The following is a 15,686-nucleotide window of genomic DNA, read 5'->3' as shown; positions in this document are numbered from 1 at the left end:
GTTTGCTGAGTTGAAACTATATGGATTTAACAGTCCATGCCTGGAACCATGTTTCGTTATGCTCTTGTCGCATAATCTGCTTCCTTGATGTGCACTCTGACAAAGGAAGGTTCAGAATTGGAGATCGCTTTAACACGTTTATTAAACTATTAACTGATGGGACTATTTTTCTAGGAGAAAAGAAGGCTGAGAGGAGAGTTGATAGAGAATTCCAGATCCTGAGGAACATTGACAGGGTAAATAGAGAAAAACTGTTCCCACTCAAGAGGGCATCAGTAACGCGAGGGCACAGACTCAAAATAATGGGCAAGAGGAGTAGGAGTGAGGAAAGGAATTTCACCCAGGGGGTGGCAGGAATCTGGAACGAATTTCCTGAGAGGGTGTTGGAGTTAGGTTCAATCAACGGTTTAAAGTAGGAATGTGATTGTTATCTGAAAAGAAGGAATGTATACGGATACGGGGATAAGGCTGGGGAGCGGGACAAGGTAGAATGATCTGTCGGAGAACCAATTGTGACTTGATGGACTGAATGGCCTCCTGTACTGTAAAGATTCTGTCATTCTATGTCTGCCAGATCCTCCCCTTATGTCTCGCCCCACACTAGTAAACCAATTTTCACAGTTAGTGGGCTGGATTCTCTGTCCCGGAGACTAAGTCCCCACGCCAGCATGAAAACTGCGGTGTTTTACGCCACAAGAAATGGCGCACAATGGCCACCGATTCCCTGTTCTGGGGGGGTTAGTAGCAGCCAAGCGGAGTACAGCTCCCATTCTCGCTGCCGATACAGCCCAGAGCATTGCCGGGTCGGTGGCTGTGCACGGCGGGGGCCTGCAGCGGCTGCTCCGTGCTTCATGGAGGACTCAGCCCGCAGACCCCCCCCCCTTCAGCCGGCTCGCGCGCCCCAGACCAACCCCCACAGTTCCCCCTTCCCCCCCCCCCCCCCCCCCCCCCCGCCCGCGGATCGGCCCTCCCCGACTGTGGCGGTGCTGGACTGAGTCCCCAGCCGCTATGCTGTGTTCCCAATGGGTGAGGCCACACGTGTCCCACACCATCGGGAACTCGGCCGGTCGGGGACGGAGCATCGCGGAGCGGGACTCAGGCAACGTACGGAGGCCGTGGATACGGCGTGAGGGGCACTCCGAGAGTACGCCGCTTTTCAGGGACCGATCCTCGTGAAGGCGGCGCCGCCCCCGATTTTGGCATCATCGGGGATTCTCTGCCCGTTGCCGAACGCAATTTCGGCGTCGGGGTCGGAGAATCCAGTCCCGAATCTTTGTTAATTGGCAGGTAGGGCAGATAAGCCAGTTTGTTTTCATGCTGAAGTTAATATAAAAATTCATTGTTCAATGTTTTCATGGGAATCCATAATTGGGGTACCTGAAATTTGAAATTGTAGTTAGCAGGTGGGAAGGGAGAGGATAAATCATTGAATCATAGAATTTACAGTGCCGAAGGAGGGATTCGCCCATCGAGTCTGCACGGCCCCTGGAAAGAGCACCGCATTTAAGCCCCACACCTCCACCCTATCCCCGTAGCCCAGTAACCCCACCTAACCTTTTTGGACACTAAAGGGCAATATTAGCATGGCCAATCCACCTAACCTGCATGTCTTTGGACTGTGTGAGGAAACCGGAGCACCCGGAGGAAACCCACGCACACACGGGGAGAACGTGCAGACTCCGCATAGACAGTCACCCGAGGCGGAAATCGAACCTGGGACCTTGGAGCTGTGAAGCAGCAGTGCTAACCACTGTGCTACCCACACTTCATTTTAACTTCCTCAACACCAGACATTTGGAGCTAACATTGACTGTTCTGCTTTTATATCAAGGGGATTTTAACTGTTTTGTTTAACTGTTAGTGTCATGTCCTTGACTGGTAAACAGACATTGGCATTGTCTGTTCCCTCTCCCCAGCCTCATGCTGACTTTTAACAGTAGGCTAAGAGAGAACAACATGGAGATAATGCAATAAAGTGAAGAGAGAAACACAGTTAACATTTCAAGTCCATATGGACCTTCTGCTGAACTGAAGAGTGATAGAAATGTGATGAATTAAATTCTTGAGGCCTTTGTATTATGTCCATGGCACCTTTGTCAATCTCTCCTCAACTCTGACCTATCACTGACTTTCCATTCTAGCCCAACCCCCTCATCATCCTTCTATCCCTTCAGCTTTGTAGAATAGCCATACCGACTCAAGAATTAACTCAGTTTCTCGCTCCCAGATGCTGCCAGACCTGCTGCGTTTATCCAGCATTTTCACACGGTAGCACAGTGGTTAGCACTGTGGCTTCACAGCATTGCCAGGGTCCCAGGTTCGCTTCCCGCTTGGGTCATTGCCTGTGGGGAGTCTGCACATTCTCCACGTGTCTGCGTGGGTGATATACCTTCAATTCAGCAAGAGGCCGAGTGAGCGAGTGAACATAAGGCTTTATTAGTCGTGAACTCGCCTCGCCAGAGTCAGTTGTGCAGATGAGCGCCACCCGCAGGTGGCCAGGTTATATATGGCCCCGGTGAGGGCGGAGCCAGAGGCGGAGCCCACCGGGGTTACAGTACAGTACCTGGAACCAGCTCGTATCACCACTTCCAGGTCAAAGATTACATTAGGTGGATACAATGATTATCGTGTCATGCATTATGGTGAATACATTCACCACAGTTGGTTTCCTCCGGGTGCTCCAGTTTCCTCCCACAAGTGCCGAAAGACGTGCTGTTAGGTGAATTGAACATTCTGAATTCTCCCTCAGGGTACCCGAACAGGGGCCGGAATGTGGCGACTAGGGGATTTTCACAGTAACTTCATTGCAGTGTAAATGTAAGCCTATTTGTGACAATAAAGGTTATTATTCGATGAGGATTCAGAGATGGGGATCCAGAGAGAGGGGGCAGGATTCTCCAATAATGGGGCTATGACCCACTCCAGCGACAAAACGCGGACGAATCACTGGAGTTTCCTGAAGAACGACAAGGGTGATTCTCCGATTAGCAGGGGGCTAGCAGGGCGCTGGAGTAGTCCTCGCAGCTCCGGCTGCCGATACGGGACCCTGAACCTACAGCCAGGTGTCCGCGTGTGCCCACGGATTGGTGATCCCCGATCAATAACTTGGCCGTCTGTGAGAGGCCCCCCCACCCGTTAAGGATCTCCCCGCTCCCCACCAGAGCGGCCGTGGACTGAGTCCGCAGCCGCCATATCGAGTTCCCAATGGGTGGGACCATGAGAGACCCATGCCGTTGGGAACTCGGCCAATTGCACTTGGAGAATCGCTGCGGGGGCCTCTGTCAATGGCCCCATACTCACGCTGCATAGACCGCGCGTGTGTGATTCACGGCCATTCTCCGGAGACCGGAGAATCACGGGAACGGTGTCACGCCGGAATCCGGCAGCAACGCACATTCTCCACCTTGTTCAGAGAATCACGCCCAGGGATCCAGAATGATAGGGGGTTCCAGAGAGAGGGATCCAGAGAGAGAGAGATGGGGGTGTCCAGAGAGAGAGGGCGTCCAGGGTGATCCCCAGGGTGGGGGCATCCAGGGGTGAGGGAGTTCCTGGGGTGGGGTTGGGGTGGTTCCAGGGCTGGGGAGGGCGGATCCAGGGGTTGGGGGGTCCAGGGGGTGGTGGGGTCCAGGGGTTGGGGGAATCCAGGGGTTGTGGGGGGTCCAGGGTGTGCGGGGGTCCAGGGGTGGGGGTGGGGCTGGTGGTCCAGTGGGTGGGGGGACCAGTGGGTGGGGAGGTCCAATGGGTGGGGTGTCCAGTGGGTCAGGGTGTCCAGTGGGTGGGGGTGTCCAGGGGGGGTTGTGTCCCAGTGAGCGCTGCGGTCAGTATTGGCAGAGGAAGACTGCGGGAATGTGACGTGCGATTGAGATTTCAACCTTTCACCCTCTTTCTTTCTCTCTGTCTCTTTCTCTTTCTCTTTTTCTTTCTCTCTGTCTCTGACTCTTTCTCTTTCTCATTCTCTTTCTCTTTCTCTCTGTCTCTGACTCTCTCTGTCCATTCAGCCCCCAGCAGCTGGAGTTCGCTGCCAGCGAGTCAGAGAGAAAACAGAAAGATTTAGTGCGGGAGCTGCTGAGGAGGTGATCAGGATCAGCGGGGGGAGGGGGGGCGGGGTCACGGATTGGGAAGGTGCATTGAGTGAACACATTGAGCAGGGGTGAGTGTGAGAATTCCAGAATACTGAGTGTGAGAATCCCAGAGTGAGTGAGTGTGAGAATCCCAGAGTAGTGAGTGTGAAAATCCCTGAATGGTGAGTGTGAGAATCCCAGGGTAGTGAGTGTGAAAATCCCAGAGTGGTGAATGTGAGACTTTCAGAATAGTGAGTGTGAGAATCCCAGAGAATTGAGTTTGCGAATCGTGGATTGTAGTGAGTGTGAGAATCCCAGAGTGGTGAGTGTGAGAATCCCAGATTGAGTGAGTGTGAGAATCCCAGAGTAGTGAGTGTGAGAATCTTGGATGGTAATGAGTGTGAGAACCCCAGAGTAGTGAGTGTGGGAATCCCAGAGTGAGTGTGAGAATCTTGGATTGTAAGAATCCCAGAGTAGTGAGTGTGAGAATCCCAGAGTGAGTGTGAGAATCTCAGAGTAGCAAGTGTGAGAATCCCAGAGCGAGTGTGAGAATCCCAGAGTAGTGAATGTGAAAATCCCAGAGTGGTGAGTGTGAGACTTTCAGAATAGTGAGTGTGAGAATCCCAGAGTATTGAGTTTGTGAATCGTGGGTTGTAGTGAGTGTGAGAATCCCAGAGTGGTGAGTGTGAGAATCCCAGATTGAGTGAGTGTGAGAATCCCAGAGTAGTGAGTGTGAGAATCTTGGATTGTAGTGAGTGTGAGAATCCCAGAGTAGTGAGTGTGGGAATCCCAGAGTAGTGCGTGTGAGAATCTTAGATTGTAGTCAGCGTGAGAATCCCAGAGTAGCGAGTGTGACAATCCCAGAGTGGTGAATGTGAGAATCCCAGACTGAGTGAGTGTGAGAATCCCAGAGTAGTGAGTGTGAGAATCTTGGATGGTAATGCATGTGAGAATCCCAGAGTAGTGAGTGTGGGAATCGTAGATTGTAGTGAGAGTGGGAATCTCAGAGTGAGTGAGTGTGAGAATCCCAGAGTGAGTGTGAGAATCTCAGAGTCATGAGTGTGAGAATCCCAGATTGTGTGAGTGTGAGAATCCCAGAGTAGTGAGTGTGAGAATCTTGGATTTTAGTGAGTGCGGGAATCCCAGAGTAGTGAGTGTGAGAATCATGGATTGTAGTTAGTGTGAGAATACCAGAGTAGTGAGTATGGGAATCACAGAGTAGTGAGTATGAGAATTCCAGAATAGTGAGTATGAGAATCCCAGAGTAGCGAGTTTCAGAATCTTGGATTGTAGTGAGTGTGAGAATCCAGATTGAGTGAGTGTGACAATCCCAGAGTAGTGAGACTGTGAATTTTGGATTGTAGTGAGTGAGAGAATCCCAGAGTGATTGGGTGTGTGAATCCCAGAGTAGTGAGTGTCAGAAACTTGGATTGGAGTGAGTGTGAGAATCCCAGAGTAGTGTGTGGGAATCCCAGAGTGGTGAGTGTGAGAATCTTGGATTGTAGTGAGTATGAGAATCCCAGAGTAGTGAGTGTGAGAATCCCAGAGTGAGTGTGAGAATCTGAGTAGCATGTGTGAGAATCCAAGAGCGAGTGTGAGAATCCCAGAGTAGTGAATGTGAGAATCCCAGAGTAGTGAGTGTGAAAATCCCTAAATGTTGAGTGTGAGAATCCCAGGGTAGTGAGTGTGAAAATCCCAGAGTGGTGAGTGTGAGACTTTCAGAATAGTGCGTGTGAGAATCTCAGAGTATTGAGTTTGCGAATCGTAGATTGTAGTGAGTGTGAGAATCCCAGAGTGGGGAGTGTGAGAATCCCAGATTGAGTGAGTGTGAGAATCCCAGAGTAGTGAGTGTGAGAATCGTGGATTGTAGTGAGTGTGAGAATCCCAGAGTAGTGAGTGTAGGAATCCCAGAGTAGTGCGTGTGAGAAACTTAGATTGTAGTGAGTGTGAGAATCCCAGAGTAGCGAGTGTGGGAATCCCAGAGTGGTGAGTGTGAGAATCCCAGAATAGTGAGTGAGAATCCCAGAGTAGTGTGTGATAATCCCAGAGTAGTGAGTGTGTGAATCTCAGAGTAACGAGTGTGAGAATCTCAGAGTAGTGAGTGTGAGAATCCCAGAGTAGTGATTGTGATAATCCCAGAGTGAGTGAGTGTTAGAATCCCAGAGTAGTGAGTGTGAGATTCTTGGATTGTAGTGAGTGTGATAATCCCAGAGTGAGTGAGTATGAGAATCCCAGAGTGAGTGTGAGAATCACAGATTGTGTCAGTGTCCGAATCCCAGAGTAGTGAATGTGAGAATCTTGGATTTTAGTGAGTGTGGGAATCCCAGAGTAGTGAGTGTGAGAATCTTGGATTGTAGTAAGTGTAAGAATCTTGGATTGTAGTGAGTGTGAGAATCCAGATTAAGTGAGTGTGACAATCCCAGAGTAGTGAGTGTGAGAATCCTGGATTGTAATGAGTGAGAGAATCCCAGAGTGAGTGAGTGTGAGAATCCCAGAGTAGCGAGTGTGAGAAACATGGATTGTAGTGAGTGTGAGAATCCCAGAGTAGTGAGTATGAGAATCTTGGATTGTAGTGAGTGAGAGAATCACAGAGCGAGCGACTGTGAGAATCCCAGAGTAGTGAGTATGAGAAACCTGGATTGTAGTGAGTGTGAGAATCCCAGAGTAGTGAGTATGAGAATCCCAGAGTGGCGAGTGTGGGAATGCCAGAATGATGAGTGTGAGAATCTTGGATTGTAGTGAGTGTGAGAATCCCAGAGTAGTGAGTGTGAGAATCTTGGATTATAGTGAGTGTGGGAATCCCAGAGTAGTGAGTGAGAATCTTGGATTGTACTGAGTCTGAGAGTCCCAGATTGTGTCAGTGTGAGAATCCCAGAATAGTGAGTGTGAGAATCTTGGATTTTAGTGAGCGTGAGAATCCCAGAGTAGTGAATGTGAAAATCCCAGAGTAGCGAGTGTGAGAATCTTGGATTGTAGTGAATGTGAGAATCCCAGAGTAGTGAGTGGGACAATCCCTGAATGTTGAGTGTGAGAATCCCAGGGTAGTGAGTGTGAAAATCCCAGAGTGGTGAGTGTGAGACTTTCAGAATAGTGAGTGTGAGAATCCCAGAGTATTGAGTTTGCGAATCGTGGGTTGTAGTGAGTGTGAGAATCCCAGAGTGGTGAGTGTGAGAATCCCAGATTGAGTGAGTGTGAGAATCCCAGATTGAGTGAGTGTGAGAATCCCAGAGTAGTGAGTGTGAGAATCCTGGATTGTAGTGAGTGAGAGAATCCCAGAGTGAGTGAGTGTGAGAATCCCAGAGTAGCGAGTGTGAGAAACATGGATTGTAGTGAGTGTGAGAATCCCAGAATAGTGAGTGTGAGAATCCCAGAGTAGTGAGTATGAGAATCCCAGAGTGGTGAGTGTGGGAATCCCAGAGTGGTGAGTGTGAGAATCTTGGATTGTAGTGAGTGTGAGAATCTTGGATTGTAGTGAGTGAGAGAATCCCAGAGTGAGTGACTGTGAGAATCCCAGAGTAGTGAGTGTGAGAAACGTGGATTGTAGTGAGTGTGAGAATCCCAGAGTAGTGAGTATGAGAATCCCAGAGTGGCGAGTGTGGGAATGCCAGAATGGTGTGTGTGAGAATCTTGGATTGTAGTGAGTGTGAGAATCCCAGAGTAGTGAGTGTGAGAATCTTGGATTATAGTGAGTGTGGGAATCCCAGAGTAGTGAGTGAGAATCTTGGATTGTACTGAGTGTGAGAATTGCAGATTGAGTGAGTGTGAGAATCCCAGATTAGTGAGTGTAAGAATCTTGGATTGTAGTGAGTGTGAGAATCCAGATTGAGTGAGTGTGGCAATCCCAGAGTAGTGAGTGTGAGATACTTGGATTGTAGTGAGTGTGAGAATCCCAGAGTAGTGAGTGTGGGAATCCCAGAGTGGTGAGTGTGAGAATCTTGGATTGTAGTGAGTTTTAGAATTCCCAGAGTAGTGAGTGTGAAAATCCCAGAGTAGCGAATGTGAGTATCCCAGAGTAGTGAGTGTGAGAATCCCAGAGCGAGTGTGTGAATCCCAGAGCAGTGAATGTGAAAATCCCAGAGTAGCGAGTGTGAGAATCTTGGATTGTAGTGAATGTGAGAACCCCAGAATAGTGAGTGAGAATCCCAGAGTAGTGAGTGATAATCTCAGAGTGGTGAGTGTGAGAATCCCAGAGTAGTGAGTGAGAATCCCAGAGTGGTGAGTGTGAGAATCTGAGTAGTGAGTTGTGAGAATCTCAGAGTAGTGTGTGTGAGAATCCCAGAGTAGTGAGTGTGTGAATGTCAGAGTAACGAGTGTGAGAATCTCAGAGTAGTGAGTGTGAGAATCCCAGAGTAGTGATTGTGATGATCCCAGAGTGAGTGAGTGTTAGAATCCCAGAGTAGTGAGTGTGAGATTCTTGGATTGTAGTGAATGTGATAATCCCAGAGTGAGTGAGTATGAGAATCCCAGAGTGAGTGTCAGAATCTCAGATTGTGTCAGTGTCAGAATCCCAGAGTAGTGAGTGTGAGAATCCTGGATTTTAGTGAGTGTGGCAATCCCAGAGTAGTGACTGTGAGAATCATGCATTGTAGTGAGTGTGCGAATACCAGAGTAGTGAGTATGGGAATCCCAGAGTAGTGAGTGTGAGAATTCCAGAACAGTGATTATGAGAATCCCAGAGTAGCAAGTTTGAGAATCTTGGATTGTAGTAAGTGTAAGAATCTTGGATTGTAGTGAGTGTGAGAATCCAGATTAAGTGAGTGTGACAATCCCAGAGTAGTGAGTGTGAGAATCCTGGATTGTAGTGAGTGAGAGAATCCCAGAGTGAGTGAGTGTGAGAATCCCAGAGTAGCGAGTGTGAGAAACATGGATTGTAGTGAGTGTGAGAATCCCAGAGTAGTGAGTGTGAGAATCCCAGAGTAGTGAGTATGAGAATCCAAGAGCGGTGAGTGTGGGAATCCCAGAGTGGTGAGTTTGAGAATCTTGGATTGTAGTGAGTGTGAGAATCCCAGAGTAGTGAGTGTGAGAATCTTGGATTATAGTGAGTGTGGGAATCCCAGAGTAGTGAGTGAGAATCTTGGATTGTACTGAGTCTGAGAGTCCCAGATTGTGTCAGTGTGAGAATCCCAGAATAGTGAGTGTGAGAATCTTGGATTTTAGTGAGTGTGGGAATCCCAGAATAGTGAGTGTGGGAATCCCAGAGTAGTGCATGTGAGAATCTAGGATTGTAGTGAGTGAGAGAATCCCAGATTGAGTGAGTGTGAGAATCCCAGAGTAGTGAGTGTGAGAAACTTGGATTGTAGTGAGTGTGAGAATCCCAGAGTAGTGAGTATGAGAATCCCAGAGTGGTGAGTGTGGGAATCCCAGAGTGGTGAGTGTGAGAATCTTGGATTGTAGTGAGTGTGAGAATCCCAGACTAGTAAGTGTGAGAATCTTGGATTGTAGTGAGTGAGAGAATCCCAGAGTGAGTGACTGTGAGAATCCCAGAGTAGTGAGTGTGAGAAACTTGGATTGTAGTGAGTGTGAGAATCCCAGAGTAGTGAGTATTAGAATCCCAGAGTGGCGAGTCTGGGAATCCCAGAACGGTGAGTGTGAGAATCTTGGATTGTAGTGAGTGTGAGAATCCCAGAATAGTGAGTGTGAGAATCTCAGAGTAGTGAGTTGTGAGAACCTCAGAGTAGTGAGTGTGAGAATCCCAGAGTAGTGAGTTGTGAGAATCTCAGAGTAGCGAATGTGAGAATCCCAGATTGAGTGAGTTGTGAGAATACCAGAGCGCGTGTGAGAATCTCAGAGTAGTGAGTGTGAAAATCCCAGAGTAGCGAGTGTGAGAATCTTGGATTGTAGTGAGTGTGTGAATTCCAGAGTAGTGAGTATGAGAATCTCAGCGTAGTGAGTTGTGAGAATCTCAGAGAAATGAGTGTGAGAATTCCAGAGTGGTGAGTGTGAGAATTCCAGAGTAGTGAGTGTGAGAATCCCAGAGTAGTGAGTGTGATAATCTCGGGGTAGTGAATGTGAGAATCACAGAGTAGTGAGTGTGAAAATCTTGGATTGTAGGGAGTGTGAGGATCCCAGAGTAGTGAGTGTGAGAATCTCAGAGTAGTGCGTGTGAGAATCTTGGATTGTAGGGAGGATCCCAGAGTAGTGAGTGTGAGAATCTTGGATTTTAGTGAGTGTGGGAATCCCAGAATAGTGAGTGTGGGAATCCCAGAGTAGTGCATGTGAGAATCTAGGATTGTAGTGAGTGAGAGAATCCCAGATTGAGTGAGTGTGAGAATCCCAGAGTAGTGAGTGTGAGAAACTTGGATTGTAGTGAGTGTGAGAATCCCAGAGTAGTGAGTATGAGAATCCCAGAGTGGTGAGTGTGGGAATCCCAGAGTGGTGAGTGTGAGAATCTTGGATTGTAGTGAGTGTGAGAATCCCAGACTAGTAAGTGTGAGAATCTTGGATTGTAGTGAGTGAGAGAATCCCAGAGTGAGTGACTGTGAGAATCCCAGAGTAGTGAGTGTGAGAAACTTGGATTGTAGTGAGTGTGAGAATCCCAGAGTAGTGAGTATTAGAATCCCAGAGTGGCGAGTCTGGGAATCCCAGAACGGTGAGTGTGAGAATCTTGGATTGTAGTGAGTGTGAGAATCCCAGAATAGTGAGTGTGAGAATCTCAGAGTAGTGAGTTGTGAGAACCTCAGAGTAGTGAGTGTGAGAATCCCAGAGTAGTGAGTTGTGAGAATCTCAGAGTAGCGAATGTGAGAATCCCAGATTGAGTGAGTTGTGAGAATACCAGAGCGCGTGTGAGAATCTCAGAGTAGTGAGTGTGAAAATCCCAGAGTAGCGAGTGTGAGAATCTTGGATTGTAGTGAGTGTGTGAATTCCAGAGTAGTGAGTATGAGAATCTCAGCGTAGTGAGTTGTGAGAATCTCAGAGAAATGAGTGTGAGAATTCCAGAGTGGTGAGTGTGAGAATTCCAGAGTAGTGAGTGTGAGAATCCCAGAGTAGTGAGTGTGATAATCTCGGGGTAGTGAATGTGAGAATCACAGAGTAGTGAGTGTGAAAATCTTGGATTGTAGGGAGTGTGAGGATCCCAGAGTAGTGAGTGTGAGAATCTCAGAGTAGTGCGTGTGAGAATCTTGGATTGTAGGGAGGATCCCAGAGTAGTGAGTGTGAGAATCTCAGAGTAGTAAGTGTGAGAATCCCAGATTAGTGAGTGTGAGAATCCCAGAGTAGCGAGTGTGAAAATCTCAGAGTAGTGAGTGTGAGAATCCCAGAGTGGTGAGTGTGAGAATCCGAGAGTGGTGAGTGTGAGAATCCCAGATTGGTGAGTGTGAGAATCTCAGAGCAGTGAGTATGAGAATCCCAGAGTTGTGTGTGAGAATCTCAAAGTAGTGAGTGAGAATTCCAGAGTTGTGAGTGTGAGAGCCCCAGAGTAATGAGTGTGAGAATCTGAAAGGAGTTAGTGTGAGAATCCCAGAGTAGTGTGTGCGAATCCCAGAGTGGTGAGTGTGAGAATCCCGGAGTAGTGAGTGTGAGACTTTCAGAATAATGAGTGTGAGAATTACAGAGTAGTGAGTGTGAGAATCTCAGAGTAGTGAGTGTGCGTATCCCAGAGTATTGAGTGTGAGAATTGTGGATTGTAATGCGTGTGAGAATCCCAGATTGAGTGAGTGTGAGAATCCCAGAGTAATGAGTGTGAGAATCTTGGATTGTACTACTCCCAGAGTGGTGAGTGTGCGAATCCCTGAGTGGTGAGTGTGAGTCTTTCGGAATTGTGAGTGTGAGAATCTTGGATTGTAGTGAGTGTGAGAATATTGGATTGTAGTGAGTGTGAGAATCCCAGATTGAGTGAGTGTGATAATCCCAGAGTGGTGTGTGTGAGAATCTTGGATTGTAGTGAGTGTGAGAATCCCAGAATAGTGAGTGTGAGAATCTGAATAGTGAGTTGTGATAATCTCAGAGTAGTGAGTGTGAGAATCCCAGAGTAGTGAGTTGTGAGAATCACAGAGTAGCGAGTGTGAGAATCGCAGAGTAGTGAGTGTGAGAATCCCAGAGTAGTGAGTGTGAGAATGCCAGAGTAGTGAGTGTAAGAATCCAGAGTGCTGAGTGTGAGAATACGAGAGTGGTGAGTGTGAGAATCCCAGAGTGGTGAGTGTGAGAATCTCAGAGTGGTGAGTGTGAGAATCCGAGAGTAGTGGGTGTGAGAATCTCAGAGTAGTGAGTGTGAGTATCCCAGAGTAGCGAGTGTGAGAATCGTGGATTGTCGTGAATGTGAGAATCCCAGAGTGGTGAGTGTGAGAATCTCAGAGCAGTGAGTGTGAGAATTCCAGAGTAGTGAGTGTGAGAGCACCAGAGTAATGAGTGTGAGAATCTGAAAGGAGTGAGTGTGCGAATCCCAGAGTAGTGTGTGAGATCCCAGAGTAGCGAGTGTGAGAATCGTGGATTGTAGTGAGTGTAAGAATCCCAGAGTGGTGAGTGTGAGAATGCCAGAGTAGTGAGTGTGAGAATCTCAGAGTGGTGAGTATGAGAATCCCAGCGTGTTGAGTGTGAGAATCGCAGAGTAGTGAGTGTGAGAATCCCAGAGTAGCGAGTGTGAGAATCGTGGATTGTAGTGAGTGTGAGCATACCAGCATGAGTGAGTGTGAGAATCCCAGAGTGAGTGAGTGTCAGAATCCCAGAGTAGTGAGTGTGAGAATCTCAGAATAGTGAGTGTGAGAATCTCAGAGTAGTGAGTGTGAGAATCCCATAGTGAGTGTGAGAATCCCAGAGTAGTGAGTGTGAGAAACTCAGAGTAGTGTGTGTGAGAATCTCGGAGTAGTGAGTGTGAGAATCTCAGAGTAGTGTGTGAGAATCTCAGAATAGTGAGTGTGAGAATCTCAGAGTAGTGAGTGTGAGAATCCCATAGTGAGTGTGAGAATCCCAGAGTAGTGAATGTGAGAATCTCAGAGTAGTGTGTGTGAGAATCTCGGAGTAGTGAGTGTGAGAATCTCAGAGTAGGGTGTGAGAATCTCAGAGTAGCGAGTGTGAGAATCCCATAGTGAGTGTGAGAATCCCAGAGTAGTGAGTGTGAGAATCTCGGAGTAGTGAGTGTGAGAATATCAGAGTAGGGTGTGAGAATCTCAGAGTAGCGAGTGTGAGAATCCCATAGTGAGCGTGAGAATCTCAGAGTAGTGTGTGTGAGAATCTCAGAGTAGGGTGTGAGAATGTCAGAGTAGTGAGTGTGAAAATCTTGGCTTGTAGTGAGTGTGAGATCCGGGACCCGGGCTGCTGTCTCTCTCTCTCTCTCCCCCCCCCCCCTCTCCCTGTGGCTCTTTCTGTCTGTCTCTCTCTCTCTCTCTGCTCCCCTCTCTCTGTCTCTCTCTCTCCCGTCCCCTCTCTCTTTCTCTCTCTTTCTGCCCCTGCCTCCCACTCTCTCCCTGCCTCCCTCTCTCTCTCTGCCTCTCTCTCCCGCTCTCTCTCTCTCTCTCTCTGCCTCTCTCTCTCCCTGCCTCCCTCTCTCTCTCTGCCCCTGTCTCTCCCTCCCTCTCTCTCCCTCCCTCTCTCCCTCGCTCTCTCTGTCTCTCCCTCCCTCTCTCCCTCTCTCTCACTGTGATCGCTCCAGGCTGCGGGCAGCATGTCGGAAATCCTTCCGTATAGCGAGGAGAAGCTTGGCCGCTATGGCCATGGCGAGGAGGTGGGAGAAATCTCCTTCAGCTGCCGCCTGCAGGACAGCAACAACTTCTTCACCTCGGGACAGAATAAAAGGCCCCCCAAACTGGGGCAGATCGGCCGGAGCAAACGGGGTAAGTGACTGTCCGTAAATACCTGTGGCGTTAACAAGGAGCAGGTCGGAATTTCCACCCACAACATTGATTCTCTGCAAGGGGATGGATTGTCCCCAGTGCAGAGATCTCAATGCAACAATCTGCAATGTTATTTTCCACACAATCCTTTCCCAGGGGTTGGGTTTTTTTGGGAGGGGGAGCGGGGTTCTGTTTGTGAAGGAGTGTAAATAATTTCAAATGTATTGTGACTGAAGGCAGAGGGAGGGATGGAGAAGCGGCGATTTGTGATGTGTCTGATTCTCAAACCCGCCACCATCGGCTGTAAATGAAATATAGAAATACCAGCAGCAGGTTAGATTTCCTATCGCTGTCTGTTCACTCTCAGCCCCAATCATCATTCCCGCTCCATGGAGATCAGGCACAATATTAGATTACTGAAAGAAACATGAATTGTTTTGTCTACATTGCAGTTGTTATCGAAGATGACAGAATTGACGACGTGCTCAATATGTCAGAGAAATCCCCTCCGGGTGTTTAAAACAATCCGAAGGATTCCTGTGTCCAACAGTGAGAAAAACATTTAAACCAGTCCCACCTTTTCGTTGGCGAGAAAAGCGAGCACTTTGAGACGCAGAACTAACCTTTACTTATAAAAGCTGTGATCCACGATGCTTAAAATCAAACTATTGTATCTGACGCTTGGAGGCAGAATCTGAGGGCAGTTCGGAGGGGGGAATTGAGGAGTTGTTTGTACAAGAATGAACCCTTCCCATGTCATGTGCAAAGATTGCTTGGCTATGAGCTCCCAGTCCCAGTGAAATTGTTTGAAAGCCGATGTGCAGGATGTCTGTAGTAACAGACTTGTCAGGGTGAAGATGTGCAGTCAACAATGGAGCGAGGGAATGCTGTACCAAGCACGTTAATGTCTATCAATCAAATCTTTGTATTGTATTGCTAGCGGTACTTTGTTATGAATGGAGCACCTTGTTTACATTATCTTGCAAATACTGTAATTCTGTGCACCTTGAATGTAAAACATTATTTTTATTCTCCTTTATTGCATTGTTGGGGAATGTTTAAGATAAAACATATTTTATAGGAATGGAGAAATGCTGTTTCTTTTTTTATTTAAAAACTGTGCAGCTTGATTTATTTTCTTGTTGCGATATAATGCGGCTGAATTTAAAGTGAAATATTTTCTATATTAGGATTTATAAACAACAATGTATATCCTTTAGTGCGATCCATGCAATGTGTTTTGTTATCGTGGCAGGAATATACTGTCTATATCGCAGGAAGTATCGTCACGACCGTGCCAAATATCTCGAGATTGCCCCCCAAAAAGGCGACCAGTATCTGTGTGCTCTCTGTATCTGAAGTAAATGCTAATTGGCTGCCATGTTCCATGTTAAAGGACTCTTTTACTTTCTTGGTGAATGTATTGCTCGCTCTGCATGGAAATATGTAAACTGCCTCCTGTGAGGACATTTATAAATCACTACAGATCTTGTTTGCAACTTTGAATGACAGACCTCAATATTTTTTTCTTAATTGAATATATACAAATATAAATATATGTTGTACCTCTCTCCTTAACAGGGCCATTTCCGCAAAGTATTAATAAAAGGTCAAATCTTTCTACTGTCCGTCTCTCTCTCCCTCTCTGTGTTTCCAGATTCTTGCTGTGATGTGGGCTGTTTCTGGCAATGAATGTACATTTTCAATAATGGTGTCGGATTGTCTAATAACTGATCGATCGTTCGATCCTACGCGATGCAGTTGATTTCTCTGAGTGCAAATCATTATTTCAAGAACGCTGGAGAAATGTATTCAAGTTGTGCATAGGAGCTTAGAATAGGAGAGCATAGGAAACATTAGT

At 47.5% G+C, this 15,686-nt stretch overlaps 1 protein-coding gene across 1 annotated transcript; it reads left to right on the top strand.

Moving 5' to 3' along the window:
- Window positions 1-13,223: 13,223 nt before the first annotated feature.
- On the top strand, window positions 13,224-15,444 carry camk2n1b (calcium/calmodulin-dependent protein kinase II inhibitor 1b). Its single transcript, XM_072477744.1, has 2 exons — window positions 13,224-13,825; window positions 14,278-15,444. Exons 1-2 carry the CDS (start codon window positions 13,657-13,659, stop codon window positions 14,343-14,345), a joined length of 237 nt encoding a protein of 78 aa, XP_072333845.1. The 5' UTR covers window positions 13,224-13,656; the 3' UTR covers window positions 14,346-15,444.
- The last annotated feature ends 242 nt before the right edge of the window (window positions 15,445-15,686 follow it).

This window comes from Scyliorhinus torazame, chromosome 16 (assembly GCF_047496885.1).
Source record: "Scyliorhinus torazame isolate Kashiwa2021f chromosome 16, sScyTor2.1, whole genome shotgun sequence".
Lineage (NCBI taxonomy): Eukaryota > Metazoa > Chordata > Chondrichthyes > Carcharhiniformes > Scyliorhinidae > Scyliorhinus > Scyliorhinus torazame.
Note: the sequence above shows the minus strand (reverse complement) of the source record. Positions and strands in the feature narration are given on the sequence as shown.

What these genes read in the sequence shown, in the direction of transcription:
- camk2n1b (XM_072477744.1), top strand. Translation starts at nt 13,657, where the DNA reads ATGTCGGAAATCCTTCCGTATAGCGAGGAGAAGCTTGGCCGCTATGGC. An exon ending in GATCGGCCGGAGCAAACGGG is followed by an intron (nt 13,826 to 14,277) that starts GTAAGTGACTGT and finishes TCTACATTGCAG; the next exon opens with TTGTTATCGAAGATGACAGA.